This window comes from Gossypium raimondii, chromosome 9, assembly GCF_025698545.1.
Source record: "Gossypium raimondii isolate GPD5lz chromosome 9, ASM2569854v1, whole genome shotgun sequence".
NCBI classification, from domain to species: domain Eukaryota; kingdom Viridiplantae; phylum Streptophyta; class Magnoliopsida; order Malvales; family Malvaceae; genus Gossypium; species Gossypium raimondii.
In genome coordinates this window covers 47,555,328-47,573,249 of record NC_068573.1, presented here as the reverse complement: position 1 = coordinate 47,573,249, position 17,922 = coordinate 47,555,328, and the positions used below count along the sequence as shown (strand labels likewise).

The 17,922-nt window shown below is 29.3% G+C and overlaps 2 protein-coding genes across 2 annotated transcripts; both read left to right on the top strand.

Moving 5' to 3' along the window:
- Positions 1-759: 759 nt before the first annotated feature.
- Positions 760-5,895, top strand: LOC105800528 (folate-biopterin transporter 1, chloroplastic). Its single transcript, XM_012631719.2, is given in 12 exon segments — positions 760-852; positions 854-947; positions 950-1,024; positions 1,100-1,332; positions 1,946-2,010; positions 2,114-2,276; positions 2,885-3,033; positions 3,126-3,380; positions 3,473-3,641; positions 4,187-4,279; positions 4,944-5,210; positions 5,470-5,895. Coding segments are annotated over 12 exon segments (1,737 nt in total). The 5' UTR covers positions 760-786; the 3' UTR covers positions 5,578-5,895.
- Positions 5,896-15,373: 9,478 nt separating this feature from the next.
- Positions 15,374-16,213, top strand: LOC105800527 (uncharacterized). The gene has a single exon (XM_012631718.2). It carries the CDS (start codon positions 15,631-15,633, stop codon positions 16,045-16,047), a length of 417 nt encoding a protein of 138 aa, XP_012487172.1. The 5' UTR covers positions 15,374-15,630; the 3' UTR covers positions 16,048-16,213.
- Positions 16,214-17,922: the final 1,709 nt, after the last annotated feature.

Sequence of the window (17,922 nt, the reverse complement as noted above, 5' to 3'; positions counted from 1 at the left end):
CCTCTAAGTGCTTAGTTCTGCTTTAAATACCACTCGTATTTGATATTTCCTTTTCCAGTGTGGGATATTGTTGAGCTCCTGACAAAGACAATCTCAGTGTTTTATCCCACACGGGCATTCTATAATCTCAAGCCGCCATCCATTCAACACAGTCAAACATAACTATTCAGCCCTAAATAGAACATAGTTTATTTTACTTTATATATCATCGCAGCTATTAAAATAAATTGATTACTGGAGTATATTCATGGCTCATTAGCCTGTTTCATGCTTTCTTCATAGTTTTCACCCTTACATCTGAATATGCTTTCTTCACAGTTTTCATAGTATTTCGACAATTTACTTGGACCAAATACAAATTAACTCAATATATCTCAAATATAGATTAAAATAAGGATTAATTTATCTATTTTTTAAGTAAAATAAATAAAAAAAACAATCTAATTTTTAATATAAACACTTCCAAAATACTTTTAAAGAATTTAAATTTTTTTATTTTTTAGATTTAATTGTTAATAATATTATTTTTTATTAATTCTATTAATGTAATATTTTAATATAAAATATGACAACATTATCGACATGAATTTAATAAAAGAAATTTAAAATTATTAACATTTAAAAGTATATTTTTAAATCTGAAAATTAGCTTAGGAGGAGTAAATCCCATTTTGAGAGGAAATGTGAAGTTGAAATCCATTCTAAGGACACTTTTGTAACTTTAGGCACGACAATTCCACTAAACGTTCATGCTTAAATTAAAAAAGTTTGGCGAACTCCAATCTAATGGCTCAGCATTCTCTCTCCTCAATCTCAATATTGCCGTCGCAAAACCCCATTTTGCCCTCTCTCTTTTTCTCCTCCTCTCTATCACCGCCATCAAATCCGCCACCGTAAACCGATAGCTCTCGTTGCCGCCTTTCACCGCCTCTTAAACCGTCGTAAATCTGGAAAAGAAACAATATGTCCGGCGTCCTCCCGCTTTCCTCCAGAGAAGACGAGCCATTTATAGGTGCTAGAAATAGTAAGTTTTTTTCATTTCTTAAAAAAAAGGAACAAAAATTGAAGAATTTGAATTTAATTTACGTTTTCTTTGAAGGTGCTGGAAATGGAGACTCGTTAGCAATCGAGATGGAGCAAGAGACGAGTACTTCGACGAGTTCTGGCGGGAGTTCGAGGAAAAAGAACAGCAGATTGAAATGTTTCGGCGTCGATCTGTCGCCAGATAATGTGGCAGTTGCTATGGTGTACTTCGTTCAAGGCGTTTTAGGCCTTGCAAGGCTTGCTGTTAGCTTTTACTTGAAAGATGATTTGCATCTTGATCCTGCTGAAGTATGTTTCCTATTTTCCCCCTTAACATTCAAGCTATTTTTATTGATAATTTGATAATTCAGCATTTATTTTAAGTTAGGCTTTATTTCGCGTACTTGGATGATAAAATTCGCCATTTTCTTATTTATGTGACATAGTTGTGGTTGAATCAGTATTACATTTTAGGTCAGTTGTTTACTCTAATCAATTATAGCAATTGATCTCTTCATTTTAATCAAGTATGAATTTTTTTTCGTTCTCTTTACTTTTGCTTTATATAAAACTTATAGATGTTTGCTTTATAGCAGCTTTTCAAGATGTATGTTGTTTTGGTTGTTCTTTTTTTTTGGCTACTTGCAGTTTGTATATCGCATTTTGCTTGCTAAAAATTGTTAAAAATAAACCCAAATGATAGATGTAAAATCAGAATAATTAAAAATGAAAAATAACTTAAAATTCAACACTGATTCTGATGCGATTGTATTATCAAGTAAGTTCATACCTTTTTCCCCAAAGGAGTCACATATCTAAAAGCGGCTTAAGACAAGCATTTTAATGAGGTTGCATTGTATTTTATTGCACGTGTATATAATGATCTTCTAAAAGGACTGACAGGATTTATGTGGTTGACTAGACAGCTGTGGTAACCGGTTTTTCTGCACTACCATGGCTTGTTAAGCCACTTTATGGTTTTATTAGGTGGGACTCTGTTGATTACCTGTTTCTATTTCTAATCATCTCTGCAAATTTTGAAGTATTTATTGTGTCTAGATTTGCTTTGAGCAATACTTTGTTTTGGCAGTGATTCAATCCCACTGTTTGGTTATCGGAGAAGGTCATACTTGGTTCTATCAGGACTTCTCGGTGCTCTTTCATGGAGTTTGATGGCCACCTTTGTTGACAGCAAGTATGGTGCTGCATGCTGCATACTTCTTGGATCTTTTTCTGTTGCCTTCTCGGATGTTGTAAGTTTCTTCTGTCTTGAAGAATTTTTAAGTTGTTCACTTAAAGTTAACTATTTCTATCGAGAGCGGTTTAGGATTCTATGATTTCTCATAGGTACACTTTTCAGGGGATGCTTGTTTTTTCGAATGATAATGTCTAATATGTAATCTAACATGGCTACGTTTCTAATTTAAACTGTCTATACATCCAATCTTTTTAAGAGAATGTTGCATGGGCGACTGCCTATATTTGTTAATTTAATCATGAATTGATGTCAAGCAAAGGTTGTTTTGGAGAATAAAATAGTAAGTTAATCCATTTACAAGTTGTAAAGGAACTGAGAGCCTGAGACTTTGTGCATGCTTGGGCTCAAGTGTAAAGCATAAAAATTCCTCAAAGTCTTGTTCTAACACATTCATTAAACCAAAAAAAAGAAACTTCAGTAGATTTTGAATTTGTTGTGACTGATTGTTAGTTTCTATTGGCAACTCGCACATGACTCCATGAGCATGTTCATGCCTATACTACAACCAGAAGCATTTTAAATGTTTGTCTGAAAAAGCAATTTATGCTATTCATATTCTAGTAATGTTTCTGAATTTATGCTAGAAATTAATACACGGTGTAGGTTGTAGATTCCATGGTTGTGGAGAGGTCTCGTGGGGAGTCACAAAGCGTGTCGGGTTCTCTTCAGTCTCTATGCTGGGGATCTTCAGCTTTTGGTGGAATTGTGAGTTCCTATTTTAGTGGCTCTCTGGTGGATGCTTATGGTGTAAGGTAGTTAGGCTGATTTAAGGATGACTGTATGGTATATTTACAACGATAATAGAATTTTGGCTAATCATTCTATTACCAATTTAATGTCTCAGGTTTGTTTTTGGTGTCACTGCATTGTTACCACTGATCACATCTGCTGTTGCTGTTCTTGTAAAAGAACAGCGTGTGATTGGCCAAGCAAGGGGGCCAAATGTTCCTTTGGGAAATTCTAGCTTTCTTAAAAGCTCAAAAGAAAACATTATTCAGTTGTGGAATGCTGTCAGACAGCCCAACGTATTTCTTCCCACAGTTTTTATTTTCTTGTGGCAGGCAACACCACAGTCGGACTCTGCCATGTTTTTCTTTACGTATGTTATGTTACTTTGTTTGAAGTTTTTTTGTCATCGCTTCATTTTTATGTCATTTTTGTTTCCCCAACAAAAATTTCTTTTGATTTCAGCACAAATAAACTTGGTTTCACCCCAGAATTTCTAGGACGTGTCAAACTTGTTACTTCAGTTGCATCGCTGGCTGGAGTTGGACTGTATAATGGATTTTTAAAAAATGTTCCTTTGCGGAAGATTTTTCTTGCCACAACAGTAACTGGTACAGTTCTTGGAATGACTCAGGTTTGTGTTTTGATTTACTTTTGCTTAAAGTTATTGGTCAAATTATATAGAAGGTCTTGTACTATATGTTTTTGGCAGACTTAGCCCCTCTATCATAATTTGATAATTTCTAGGCTTCTACTTTTCGAAATGTGTATTTTCAGTCCTAGGGTCAACTTTTTTTTTCCATTAATTCCGTCAAGTGGCTTATTTTTTTTAAGCATGTGGTGATGTGGCATATATCTTTTTCTACTTTTTTGTACATTTTAAATGTGCAAAAAAATTATAATGCTAAGGTGTATAACATTACAAGTCACGCTATCACATGTTCAAAAAAAAGTTATGTCAAACAATTTGACGAATTAACAAAAGAAGTTAGCTTGGACTGAAAATTTACATTTCTAGAAGTAGATAGATTAGAAATTATCAAATTATAGTAGAGGGACCAAAATCTGCCAAAAACATATAATAAAGGAACTTTTATAGAATTTGACCAAAGTTATTTAAGATCATTTGCATTGTGCTTATAGCATTATATATGCATATTTAATTTTGCGAATTCTTAGGTCTTTCTTGTCACGGGATTGAACCGACAGTTTGGAATAAGTGATGAGTGGTTTGCAATTGGGGATTCCTTGATTATAACAGTCCTTAGTCAGGTTAGTGATGCTCTTTCTTCTTAAGCGTTTACTTTAATTTGTAATTAGAGTTTGGAACGATATCTACATATGGCAGCCTTTGTCTCCATATTCGAGAATTCTAGGCAAAATTGATTGGGCTGTTTTAAGTTACTGCGTCATAGAACTGTCCTTTTAAAATTTCCCATTTTACATAAAACCTACAATACAACATAGAAGGAACTTCAAATGTGTCTACAATTATTTGAAGACTTTAATGAACTACAAAATTTAAGAGTTCCTTTTATATTTCTTTTGAGGTCCTTCTCTTCATTCTACTTTAGGCTTGGAATGTCTGTTATCTATTTTACTTGCACCTGGGTGTGAGTGTTAGATATGGGTATGTGCTTGACACAGGTATGATCAGATTATTTCAAGTTTTTCTGTGTTGGAAGATCTTAGAAGGTCATTTTCTCATACACATATGTTGACACGAGTACTTAAAGAAAAATGAAGAGTCGGATTAACATAGTCTATCGTAGTTAGATAATTATGATGTCATGGCATTACCCACTGCTCAATTAGCTTGGGGATTCGGAAAGGTTGTAGATGTTAAAATTTAAATACAAACATATTGGATTCCGCTTTGGATTAACTATATTCATTTAAATTCAGTCGCTGATTTTGTCTGCACCAATATTCACAGGCTTCTTTCATGCCTGTTCTCGTACTTGCTGCAAAACTATGTCCAGAAGGAATGGAAGCAACACTTTTTGCAACCCTGATGTCCATATCAAACGGAGGCAATGTCCTTGGTGGTCTGATAGGCGCTGGCTTGACTCAAATATTCGGTGTAACAAAGGATAAATTCGATAACTTAGCCGCCTTGATAATCCTCTGTAACCTCTCGTCACTGTTGCCTTTGCCACTACTTCACCTCCTTCCTCGAGATGATTCCGACACTGCTTCTAAGGTAAAAATGTAGATACCGAGATGAAATGCTAATTGAAAATTTAGCTGTTTCTATCCTTTTCCACGATGTTGAAGCCTTTCTTTTCATTAACTAGAGATCACACTGTAAAAACACATCAGTCATGGATCCGAGCAATCCATGTATACATATTGTATTTTCGGTTATTATAATTTTTACGGATACAGTCGTATATGCATGTTGTGTTCGTGTTTTTATTGTGTTTTAATTTTGCTTTTTATCTGTTATCCAAAATTATCAGGTTTACACAGAATTAGAAGAAAGTGGGGAAGAGAACTGTAAATATCATGGAACGGTTACGACTACGAGTCCCAAACTTTCCTCGATTGAAATGACTAACGACTTATGAAAGTTTGGTTCGCCTAATTTCTCACTTTTTAACACTCCAATTTCTTATCTAATTTATTCAAGGAAGATATTGTGTAAATTCGAGAAAAAAAATGATAATAAATAAATATAAAAATAATAAAGTTATTAACAAATGATTAATTCACGGGAGTTGTCTAACTGTATCTTGGAATTTAATTTGTTTTACATAATGTAAACATAAAAATAGTATAATATAGATATTCATGTTTGATATTCTTTGGCTGCATCAAAAGTTTTCATGAATGCGGCCTCCAATGTAAATGTCATCTCATTTCTCATAAATTTAACCCTTTTGATCTGTATTTGTTTATATATTTCTTTTTTGTTTTTAGAAGTGGCAACAATTGTTTCGATTGAATTGTGTTGTAAAGTAGAACAGAAAAGCAATACAGCCATAAAAGCTCCAATCTTACCTCTATGAAGCTTTAAAGAATTAAATCTCCAAACATTTTCTTAATACAATCAATAATTAAAGTCTTATCGCTGTACAATTGCTTGCCCTCACTTCCCCTCCCCTTAAATATGCTCACGTACAAGTGAATTAACTGTAACCCAACATACTGTGTGTCGGTAGCCTTTTATAGGCAGTATAAATGAACACTTCAACCGAAAACATATTCATATTATCAACTTGTATTTTAAATTTAAATAGCCCTTCGAATAAGTAGCTAATAAGCCACGTTTAATATCCTTTTCTTATCTGATTAGGTAGCCTCTTATTCTAAGCTGAAAAATCCTTTCAATGTTCTTAAATCGGAAATTATTTTCTGGTCTGTTCCCACCACATTACTTATGATCTGTTTTCAATTATTTAATAATATTTTAGTAAATTTCTTTATGTTATTGACACATAATTCTGGTAAATTTTTTACCCCGAACCCTGAACTTTGGATCCTGAACTCAAGGTTTAGAACTCAAGATTCGGGCTCGAGTTTAAGGTTTTGAGTTTGAGGTTTTTAGGGTTTAGAGTTCATGATTTGAGGTTTAGGGTTTGGATTTGGGGGTCAAGGTTTAGGTCTCAAGATAAAAAATATATATATTAAAGTTATGTGTCAATGACATAAAAAAATTTACTGAAATGTTATTAAATAATTGAAAAGATACCATAAACAATATGGTATGAATGGTCCATAAAATAATTTCTCCTCCAAAATAGCCTTCTTGAACTTTATACAAGTTTATCTACTTCCCCTTTTACAATAAAATCCCACGGATTTTGAATTACAAAACTACTTAATACATGAAAACAAGTCAAAATCATCCATTTATAAAAGCGTTACATTGAAACTCATATTATAACACTGAATTTGACGGAAACTATGTTTGAAGCTATTTCTGTCACAACTCGTATTGCAATATTGAGTTAGGCAGTCTATATTCCAGCATTTTCTATTAGAAATTTTATGGTATTGTTGGATGCTTCTGGTGGGGTGACGACCTTGATGTTCGAAAACTACTAGTATCTATGTTCATCAGGGAAGTCTTAGCATTAAACAAACTCTATTCGGGAAACAAGCTTGGAGACTCGTTTTATATTTCCTTTTAGTCACTTTAAAAAGGGTGAATGTATTTGGGAGGTCTCTCTAATAATAGAGATCTGGTCAAATTGGTCCTCTCATTATTAAATGGATTAGTTTAATTTCTCTACTATTAAAAATGATCCAATAAGGTTAAATTGAAATAGAGTTAGCATTTACTGTTTAATAGTGTTAATGTTTTTAAAGTTTTTATGGTTCTGAAAATAAAATATTTTATTTGAAATTAAAAATAATAATTTTCAAGACATTTTTATGTAATAATGTTAAATCAGTTACAAGTTGCATTTATTTTATTCTTTTAATAGTATAAAGACTAAATTGATCCATTTAAAATAAAGGAGCTAATTTAATTCACTTTAACCCATTAAAAATCTTAAATAACTACCCACTTCCAATTTTGGTCACACGTGTATAAAGCGTAAAATAATTATTTTCATTTCGACAACCTGCTTTTTATATTTTTAAGTTTTTTTTCAAAATATAATTAATTTTAACAAGAATTATTATTTAAGATTTTGAACTGGTCATTATCGGGTCAGTTTATTCGGTTCAGGTAAAACAATTTAGTCATTTTGATTTTGAAAACCAAAATCGAGTTAATCGAATTAATCAACTTTAAAATACTATTATTTTAATATTTAAAATATTTAAATTCAACCAATATTCAAATATATTATTCAAGCTCAAACGCTAAATAAATTCAATACGCACAAATATATTATTTAAGCTCTAACTTAACTAAAAATTAAACCCAATACCCAAAAAACATGGTAATGTCGGTTAAATCGATTTACCGATTGAATCAATTGATAAAAGTCGATTCGATTTATTCGATTTTATTTATAAAGCCAATCGATGTCAATTTAAAAAAAAAAATGAAATCGACTGAAGCCATTTTAAAATATTTTGAACCGAACCAATAAATTGCTTACCTTTATAAGTAGTAGTAAAAATGGTATAAAAAAATAACATAAAAGTGGTAGGTATTATGAATGTGGAAATTATGATTATTAACAATTATGATAACAATGATAATGAAGCATGGGTGAGTCAAAATGATGATTAATAATTTTAAGTCATGATCAAGCAATAAGCACATCAACTTATTTGTTGAAAGATTTTGATTAATCAGGCAGCAAAATCTTGGTTAAAGAAATCCAAGGGTAACAACTACATATTAATTAGTTGGGCAATTAGAGCTAATATACTAATTATAATTAGTAGAAGTTGGCGATAAAACAAAACCTTGAAATCAACGGGAAGAGAAAATGCATGTGATGTCCATGATGAGCATTCAATTTTCATTTTTTTAATAAATAATTATTAAATTGTTTTTAAACAAATTCCAACCTCATCCACTAAATGCATTCACCTTAATTCTAATATCAAATTTGAGAGTTTGGGGCTCTTAGTAATAGTTTCTCGGTTGACAAAGGTGTTCATCGTCAGATTAGTTTGATGATGGCAAGGTTCGGATGCAATATTTTACGGTTTAATCAATGTAATGCATCTTTAGTTTGTTTCCGACATCTTCCGATGTTGCAGATACTATTAGTTTCCCTGTTTCCTTTATTGCGAAACAATAGCATTTGTGTATCGATATGTAGTGCCTTATTTACCGTTTGTAGTTTGTACTATGTATTATGTCTTTATATTCTTATTATTCACAGTTCCGGATTTCTATTTAAGACAATATTTCTTTAAAAAAAAACTGTCTTTAATTAAAATATATAAAAAGAATTTATGTAAAGACGTAACATTTTGAAAAGAAAAGATAAATCTCAAAATATAAATAATTTTAATTTAGTGTAATTATATAAGTGAAACTTTAATTATGGTTCAAATATATACTTAAAACTCTAATTTTGATTTAATCATACAAATTTAAATAAATAAATACATCAATTTATTTTTATTTGTCTGCATATACAATATATAATGTTATATCAATAATTATGTTAATAATTTACAGAAATTAAATTCCATAAAATTTATGTATACAGTTAACCATTGAACCATAATTAATAACATTATAAAATAAATACATGGCGATAAAAGTCTAACACGATTAATAAAGAAGATACAATCTCTTGGTTCACATTATCCTTCCTCATTTAATTATACAATATTTGAGATCTTGAAATGTAATAAGCTTTCAATTAGAACACGAAATTGCATGTGTTCCTAGAAATTATAAATGCCATGCCAACTTTATTAATGTATAGTTGGGTAAGGCAACAAAATTTAAGCTTCATAACATTTGTTTGGGCATATATATATATATATATATATATATATATAGTTAATAGGTCTAGTCATTTCTATATGTAATTATTTTATATTTATATAATTTTAAATAAGTATCATGATTTTTGGTTTTTAATTTTATAAAAAAATTTATTTTAGTCTTTCATTTAATTTTTTATTTTCTAATCATTTCATTATAAGTTCTGGTCATGTTTGTTCTTTTTAACATAATGCTTAAAATTATCCATAGTCCCTCCTAACTCATAAATAGGAGGATAATGCACTTCAACACACTCGAATTTACATTTTCCTACATTAATAATAATGTTTATATCGAACTATTTTAATCTCCGATTTTTTCTCGATTTATTTTCGTCCTATTAGTAATGGTCCCACGGTTCATTTATTGGGAATAGCATGGTGGCCATTGGAATTTGCTGGACATGTTAGGGCAGCTATAGTTTACACTGCGTTAGCAACTCCACGTGCTTGGCCATGTCTTGTCCGGAGACTAATAAATAATATAGACCCGAATTTAAATTATAGTTGCATATATATATATATATATATATATATATATATTGATGATGTTTTTGAAATTAGATTAGTGGTTCTCTCGTTATTTATTTTTTATTTAAATTAAATAAATTATTAAAGTATTTATAAAAATTAAAATTTATTTAAAAAATTATAATATTTGATTTAATTAATTTATATCGCTTCATAAATTAATCGATTTTTATCTTGTTTTAGACTAATATATTCATCAATTCTTGACTTAACTGATCCAGTTCTGAAAACATTGCATAATTGCATACACAATGGATAATATTGAATGTGAAGAAAACAAATATTGATAAATAAAATTATACAAAAATAATAATAAGTGTAGCATCATGTTATGATATCTATAGAGCTAGATTCCTGGCTTAAAAGCATACTGTGGTTTTCATTTCTACATTGATGACAATATTTGACTGGTGTTTGGGAGTTCACATGGGGTCAGCTGGACAATGTGTTGTTAACAAAATGGGGTCTCATTGCATCACCATTCTTAAGAAAACTGGTCCATGGTTGGATACCCTATTTGTCTAATCACATATCTACATATATAACTTCAAGCATCGCACAAAGAAGTCAAACAAGAGTTTATATTTAATATGGGTTAAAATATGTTGTAATTTGGTCATGGTTTGGTTGATTTTGAGGTCTAATCTAAATATATAATAGGGTAAAAATTAAATATGATGGGCTTAATACTAAAGAAGTTCTAAAATCAATAGGACTTGATTTAAGAGATCATTAAAGTCTCGCTTAAAGAGATCTCTCCCAAAATATGATGGGATCGTCAAGGCTTTCATCAGGAATTATTTCTTCGCGACCGGACCATTTGCCTCAAATCATAGGACCTGCGACAAGATCCTACATGCATAGCATGTGTGTCACTGTCAATTGCAATATGATCTATGTAAGAACCCTTTGGCACGATAATGTATCCTTCAATCATTTTCAAATGCACGTATTAAGGGCCTTCGATGACTTGATTAATTAACTTCTCGTTAGCTTGACACTTGTACTATAAGGGAGACTCACCAAGAATGAAAAAGACAGAATGATTCGATCATTTACAGTAAGACACCTCTCATGTTGAAACTTCATCAAAATATATACAAAAGCCCTAAACATCCCCATGTGAACTTCCTTCCTCTTCCATAATTCAAACATATATTTCTGTAACAATCATATACACACTATACATAAAAATTTTAATTGAGTTGGTGTCACGAGTTTATTAAACACAAATTCAGTTGGAAAATGACTAAAAGCCCATTATTTTTACAAAATAACGAATATTAATACAAAAATATTTTTGTTGTTATATTTTTATAAAAAAATATTACAGTAAAATAACTTAAGAGACATGATTTTTAAAGGTTTAACTTAACTATATCAATCAAAACATCATTTAATTTTAAAATAATATTTTTATACATTATAATTTTTTCACACATACTTAAATATATTATAATTTAATAATATATAAATTTATATCAGAAAAATCCACCACATAAGGCCAAACAAAATGGATGATTGTAACCACCACATGTGTATAGAGGAATCTTGAGCTGAATTCCAAATCCTGTAATTGCTTAAAAACTGGCTAAACAAAACCATCATTGCTAATTGGAATTAAGGATAAACTCTTTTTTTTTCCCAAAACACGTGAATCCCCTTGGCCTTCACCAAAAAGTGCTTAACCTTTTTCAATTTCGCCCCTTTTAAAAATTATCCAAAACAAAAACTATAATATTATATTAAGTGGAAAGTTATTTTTATCCATGTGTACGTACAAATTAGACCATGTTTTTATGCGCATATTATGAAAATTTCACGTCATTCGAGGAGCATTTTGAAGATTTGACTAAATAATGTTAAAATGGATAAGATTAGGTAAAACGAAAAGTAGAGGGACTATATGTAGAATTTGACCATGAATGGTTTGTGATGGATGAAATTCAAGAAATGATGATCAATTGAATAGCATTCTATAGTGGATGTGAATTGAAATCAAGCTTTCAATATGCATGGGCCATTTTCTTTAGTGGAAATCATCAAACAAAGATCTTACAAATCCAACCAAGTGGTGGGTAATCAAGGATTAATCATTTTCACAGTATTTAAAAGTGCAATTATCATCTAATCCTTTATTTATTTTCAAATTATAGATTTTATGGTAAAAGGTAATTTTATTAGTAAATTATTTTATAATTTTATAATTTTCAAAGGATTTTAATGTTTTATAGGAGCTAAGATTTTTGTCTACCCTTGTATTTGCCCCTAGTCTTAAAGTCACCATTTAACTTTTGAATTATATTTGTTTTCTCATTTTGATATCAAAACTTTTTATTGTCCCACTTTAGTAACAAAATTACAAATTTCATCTCAATTTACTCAAAGAATTACAACTAAGAATACGACACGTGACATATTTTGGCTGAATGTCGATAAGTTTTAAGACAGAATAGGATGGAAATGATAGTTCAGAAACAAAAATAGAAAAAGAATATAATTCAAAGGTCAAATCTTGACCTAAAGCTAAAAAAATAAATAATAAAATGTAAATAATAATTGAACCAAGTTAACTATAGAGTAATATGGTCATGCCATTGCTTCCATACCACGTTGGGACATTTTCTTAATTAAATATCAAAGCCCCTTTGGGTAGTTTGTTTGGTAAGAAAGAATTATTGTTGTATTTTTTGGATGTTATAGTCAACTTGATTGGTTGCAACTACATATAATTATGATAGCAAAATACATTTTAATGTATTTATTTCATACTGAAAATCATAAGTAGAAAATACTTCCCACTGTGACCACGTTTTTCTTTTAGAAGATTAATAATTGCTGTATTATGAAAAAACTTGGTAGCACCTTGTTTAGGGCACAAAGACTTTGAAAACAAGCCCCCCAAAAAAGTGGACTACTCATCAATATAATAATATTTTTAAAAAATTGAAAGTTAAGTAAGTGATATACTTTTGGACTGGTCAATTGAATTTTTTACAATAAATTAATATTAAATAAAATTAAATTTAATAAAATGTGCATTTGAGTTCATCTTACGTACAATAAGGTTTTTTTAATTATTATTATTATTATTTTTCATTCAACTAGATTTCATAGTTTAGGTAACCTTCGGTTAATGATGTCTATCAAATTGAATAGACCGTTAGTTTTTTTAATTGATTCAATTTTTTAAAAAATTAAATATGGTTGAATTTTTAATGCATAAAATTATAATTTTATAAATAAATAATATCATTTTAATACATTTATTGTATAGACGAGTAATCATGTTTTTTCATATGAAAATATTTACTTTTAAAAATCAAAATATATAATTATATTAAATTAAAATTCACAGTTTAAATTATACATTTGATTAAAATTTACGTGTAATTTTATAATTTATCAAGTAAAATTTGATGTTGTTAGCCACATGTCCCAATCGGACATTGCCTTTTGCCAAATTAAGTCAACATGATTAGAAAATTTCAATTTTAGGTGAAAGCTGCCCAAACCAACCACGAAAATTATAAATGTCAAGCCTAATAATAGATAGGAATTTCTTTTCTTCCCCTTAATTTGTTTATAAAAAATAAATTACAAAAGTAAAAAAAAAATTTAATTAATGGTAAATATTGAAATTCGAATTTTCATTTTACTTCATGTTTTGATAGATCACTAAAAAATGTTGTAATCGAATGAGATTATACTAAATCTTAATTTTATAAAAGTTGTAGGGAGTGAAATTTAAATATAATTTTATTTCAATGTTTTGAAAAATATAGATTTATCATTCGAAAAGCGAAAAATACTAATTTTTATCCGAAAAATGAATGTTGAAATTTGAAATTATTAAAACTTTATGTTTAATTTTTTGGGTTCAACATATTACGAGAATTGGAAAGAAGTAAATGTCCCATATCATCATTATCATCATCATCACATTTTATATTTAAATCCAAACATTAGAATCTTTGATCTTGAAGGAGAAGCTTTCATCACTCATGCAATTTGTAGTTTCAAAGAAAATGGGAAGAGAAATAATTATAATGAGAAAATGGAGGAGATGATGCCTTTGGGCACAAGTCAAACCTCTTCCGAGTTCGGGTTTGAACAATAATTTTTAATTTTTAATAGACTCGTTTAGTTTAAATTCAATTTAAATAGTAAAAATCATTAGAAATATATTTTAAAATATTTGATTAATATATGAATAATGAAACGAGTTGGGTTTGGATTTAAAATTTTAGGAACCTGATCAAAGTCCAACCCATTTAGGCAGAATAAAATGGAGATCAAATTAGACTCGTGTTATTCAAATAAATGTCTAGGTTAACATAAATATGCTTAATTTTTTTAATTTTTATGTTTAAATATATACAAGGGGCAGGCAAAGGTCTTGGTCCCCAAAATTTAAAAGAAAAAGTAACTTACCTCTCCATAAATAATTAAATTATAAATTAAAATATATTAAAATTACACTTTGACTCTCTAAAAATGAAAAATTAATTCCTTTAAAAATTTAAAAAAATATATAGAATGAAAAGAAAAGGTAATGTGCAAATGTTGTAATAAAGCTGAAAAGTTTGGTTAGCATTATTGGAAGAAAATGCATAAAAGCAAAAATCATGGTGATGTTGTCATTTTCTCAGGTTAGGTCATAATCAACTCTAAACATATGTTATTTCCACTAATCAAACAGGATCTAACTGGTTCTTGATAGAGATTAAAATAAAATTAACTATCTTTGTAAATCCAACAAAATTTAACTATTTTCAATTCCCCACACTTTTTTCCTACTATTTTGTTTGAATCATTTATGGGTATTTCAATATGTTATTAAAAGGTTAATTTATCACCTTTTTATGAATCCTTAGCAACAAAGATAGGATAAAAAAGGAAAAAAACAAAGAAAAAAAAAGTGGAAGATAACCAAACAAAATCCTGGCTTGAATCCTCAATCAAAGGTTCATGAGACATTAAATAATTAACTAATTCAAACTCAAAACTTAATTACTCACTATATTAGTAGTAGATTAATTGTATTTCTTTCTTTACTCATAAAAATGGGTAAATTAGTCATCAAGGAGTAAACTGGTCCATTTTATTAAAAATTTTATTCATTTCTACTGTTAAAAATTGGCGAGACATGCCACGTATATCCCATGTTAACGTGCAATGATTAGTTTAACATTAGAAATAGTGAATCCAACTCCTAATAGAAAAATTTTCATGGTATTTTATCGAAATTAAAACAACCTGAATATGCAAGTGACCCAAACTTAAAATCGGTTCAAAATGAAATGATTTAAACTCAAATTAAACCGATACATTATCAATCATTATTAAAAAACAAAAAGAAAAAAAACCACCTTGGTGGGGTTTTTAAATGCTAGAAAGGGTTATAATCCAAAGGCCCCCTCCCCGACAATATTGTCACAATTTCCACTTGGCCTTGTCTCTCTTAGAACATGGAGTAAATAATGGAAGCTTTCCCCTACTCTATAACTCCAACTCCCTTTCTTTCAGACCAACCATAAAAGCTATATAATCTCTCATACAAAACATCAAACACATATATATTCTTACACACACTCCTTGTACCAAAAAAGAAAAAAGAAAATCCCACTTCCTATTCTATCATTACAATCAAATCCAACTATAAAAAAAAAATAGCAATGGAAATTGACTCCCATCTTTCCTCAACATTCAAGCAAAGGGGTGAAATGGCTATGGAAATTGAATCAGTTAGATGTGAGTGTTGTGGATTGAAAGAAGATTGTACCCAAGATTATATCAATGAAGTTAAGTCCAAATTTGAAGGGAAATGGTTATGTGGGTTATGTTCAGAAGCTGTTCGAGATGAAGTGAGTAGAAACAAGAAACAACAATTTGGGGTTGAAGAAGCTGTTGAAGCTCATATGTCATTTTGTGGCAAATTCAAATCCAATCCAGCAGTTCGTGTAGCTGATGGTATGAGACAGATGCTGAGAAGGTCTGGGGATTTTTCAAATAATCGTAATTCACCATCTTCATCTTCATCTTCATCTTCTTCTAAGAAGTTCACAAGATCAGCTACCACAAAATTGTACTAATTTGTCTAAAAATCAAAGAGGAAAGGGTTTCACTTTTACTTTAGATGAATAATATTTTATAGCTATAAGTCCTTCTCTTTTGGGGGCTACTACTTTTTTTTTCAACTTTGTTTTTGTGCAGGAGATGTAATTACAATGAAGGCTTCTTCTTCTTCTTCTTCTTGAACTCCTTTTTTTTTTCTCTTAGCTTATGTTGATATATGGTATGCATTTTTCCCATCCTTTTTTTCTTTTTCCTGTTTATGAAAGAAAACAAAAAACCATTTAACATGAAATGATTCTAACTTTGGTACGTACTGCCTTTTTCCCTGTTTCTTTTCCATGACATGTTTTCTTTTTAATGTTTTGTTAATGATGGTAAGTTATTTAAAGGTCAGATGATTGAATTGATGAGGGAAATGAGAGAGCTATTGGTTTGTCTTCGATGATATATTATAGGGTAACAATGAAGGGGAGAGCTATTGGTTCTTGACACACAACAGTTATTGTTTTTTATTCGATAAATCACATCAATTCACACACCACAAATAGAATAATCTCTATCTCATTAAACTAATAAGAGCTAGGTTCCACAACAGACCTAGTTAATTCTCAAAGATGTTAAAATCAATTACAAATCTATACTTTTCAATAGGGTTAATTAATTTTTGGGCTTGAATTTGAATTTGTTTTTTTTTTTGTCTAATTTTTAAATTTGACAATTATTCTCACATTGAGACTTGAACTAGACAGTTGTTCTTACATTGGGTCTAAACTTCTTCTTTTTTGTCTAAACCTTGGAACTTGACAATTATTCTTACCTTGTGGCTTAAATTTTTTTGAGTCCAATTTTTCTTTAAGAAAATAGCAGGGACTAACTTAAACCCCAAAAAAATTTAAGTCAAGAACTAACTTGATAAAAAAAAAAGTTTAAGCCTCAACATAGGAACACTTGTCAAGTTGAAACCCTAAATAATGCATTAAGCCTTTTCAATATTACTACATTATGGCACACCTATGATGTAGAAAAAATTATGTAACAAATATACTTATTGAAAATCATATAAAAATCAGATGATGTTTTGATTAAAATGACAAAATTAAAAGTTCAATATGTATGTACCTAAATTTAAATTCCATCGTACTATTATTTAATTAAAGATATAAAAAATGAAAATACCCTCCATATTAATATTTACATAAAAATATTTTAGTAATACCTCAATTGAGTTAGCATCTAATAATCTCATTACACAACTCAATTAAAGACTTGATATAAATATAGATAATATACATCAAAAGTCAAACTCAACCAACACTGTTCCCATATGGTTGAATGATTTGAGCTAAATTATGGTTATTTTCCACTACAAGCAGTAAATGTGAATTTGATAAGTAATTTTTCCCTTGGCAACAAGATGCAAAACCTTTGCTTTAACTACGCTCTAAACATGGATATATCAAATTCTTTTATGGATGGTTATGAAATGCATTAACATTATATTTGTTTATGGGTTAAATTATTTATCAAGTTTGAAAGGTGATTCAAATATGAAAAAGTTTGGAAAAAGGTATAAAGCTTAAAATAATAAGTTTAGGTAAAATATTAGATTAATTTAAAATATGGATTGAATTCAGTTTGAACATTTAATACTCAAACTCGCTCAAACTTATTTTATATTTTTGTAACATATTTTATTTTATTTCTATATATTATGTAATTTATATCACATAAAAATAAATATATAATACAATACTATGAAAACATTAAGAAAATATGTTAATTAATTTGTCTAAACTCAAAATTTTAATAAAAAGATCTTAAATCTTAAATTAAAAATAATATAGACAGATATAAAATGAATTTGGATTAGTCATTTATAAATATGGACAGGT

Bases quoted from the DNA above. Each gene is read 5' to 3' on its own strand.
- LOC105800527 (XM_012631718.2), top strand. From the start codon at position 15,631: ATGGAAATTGACTCCCATCTTTCCTCAACATTCAAGCAAAGGGGTGAA.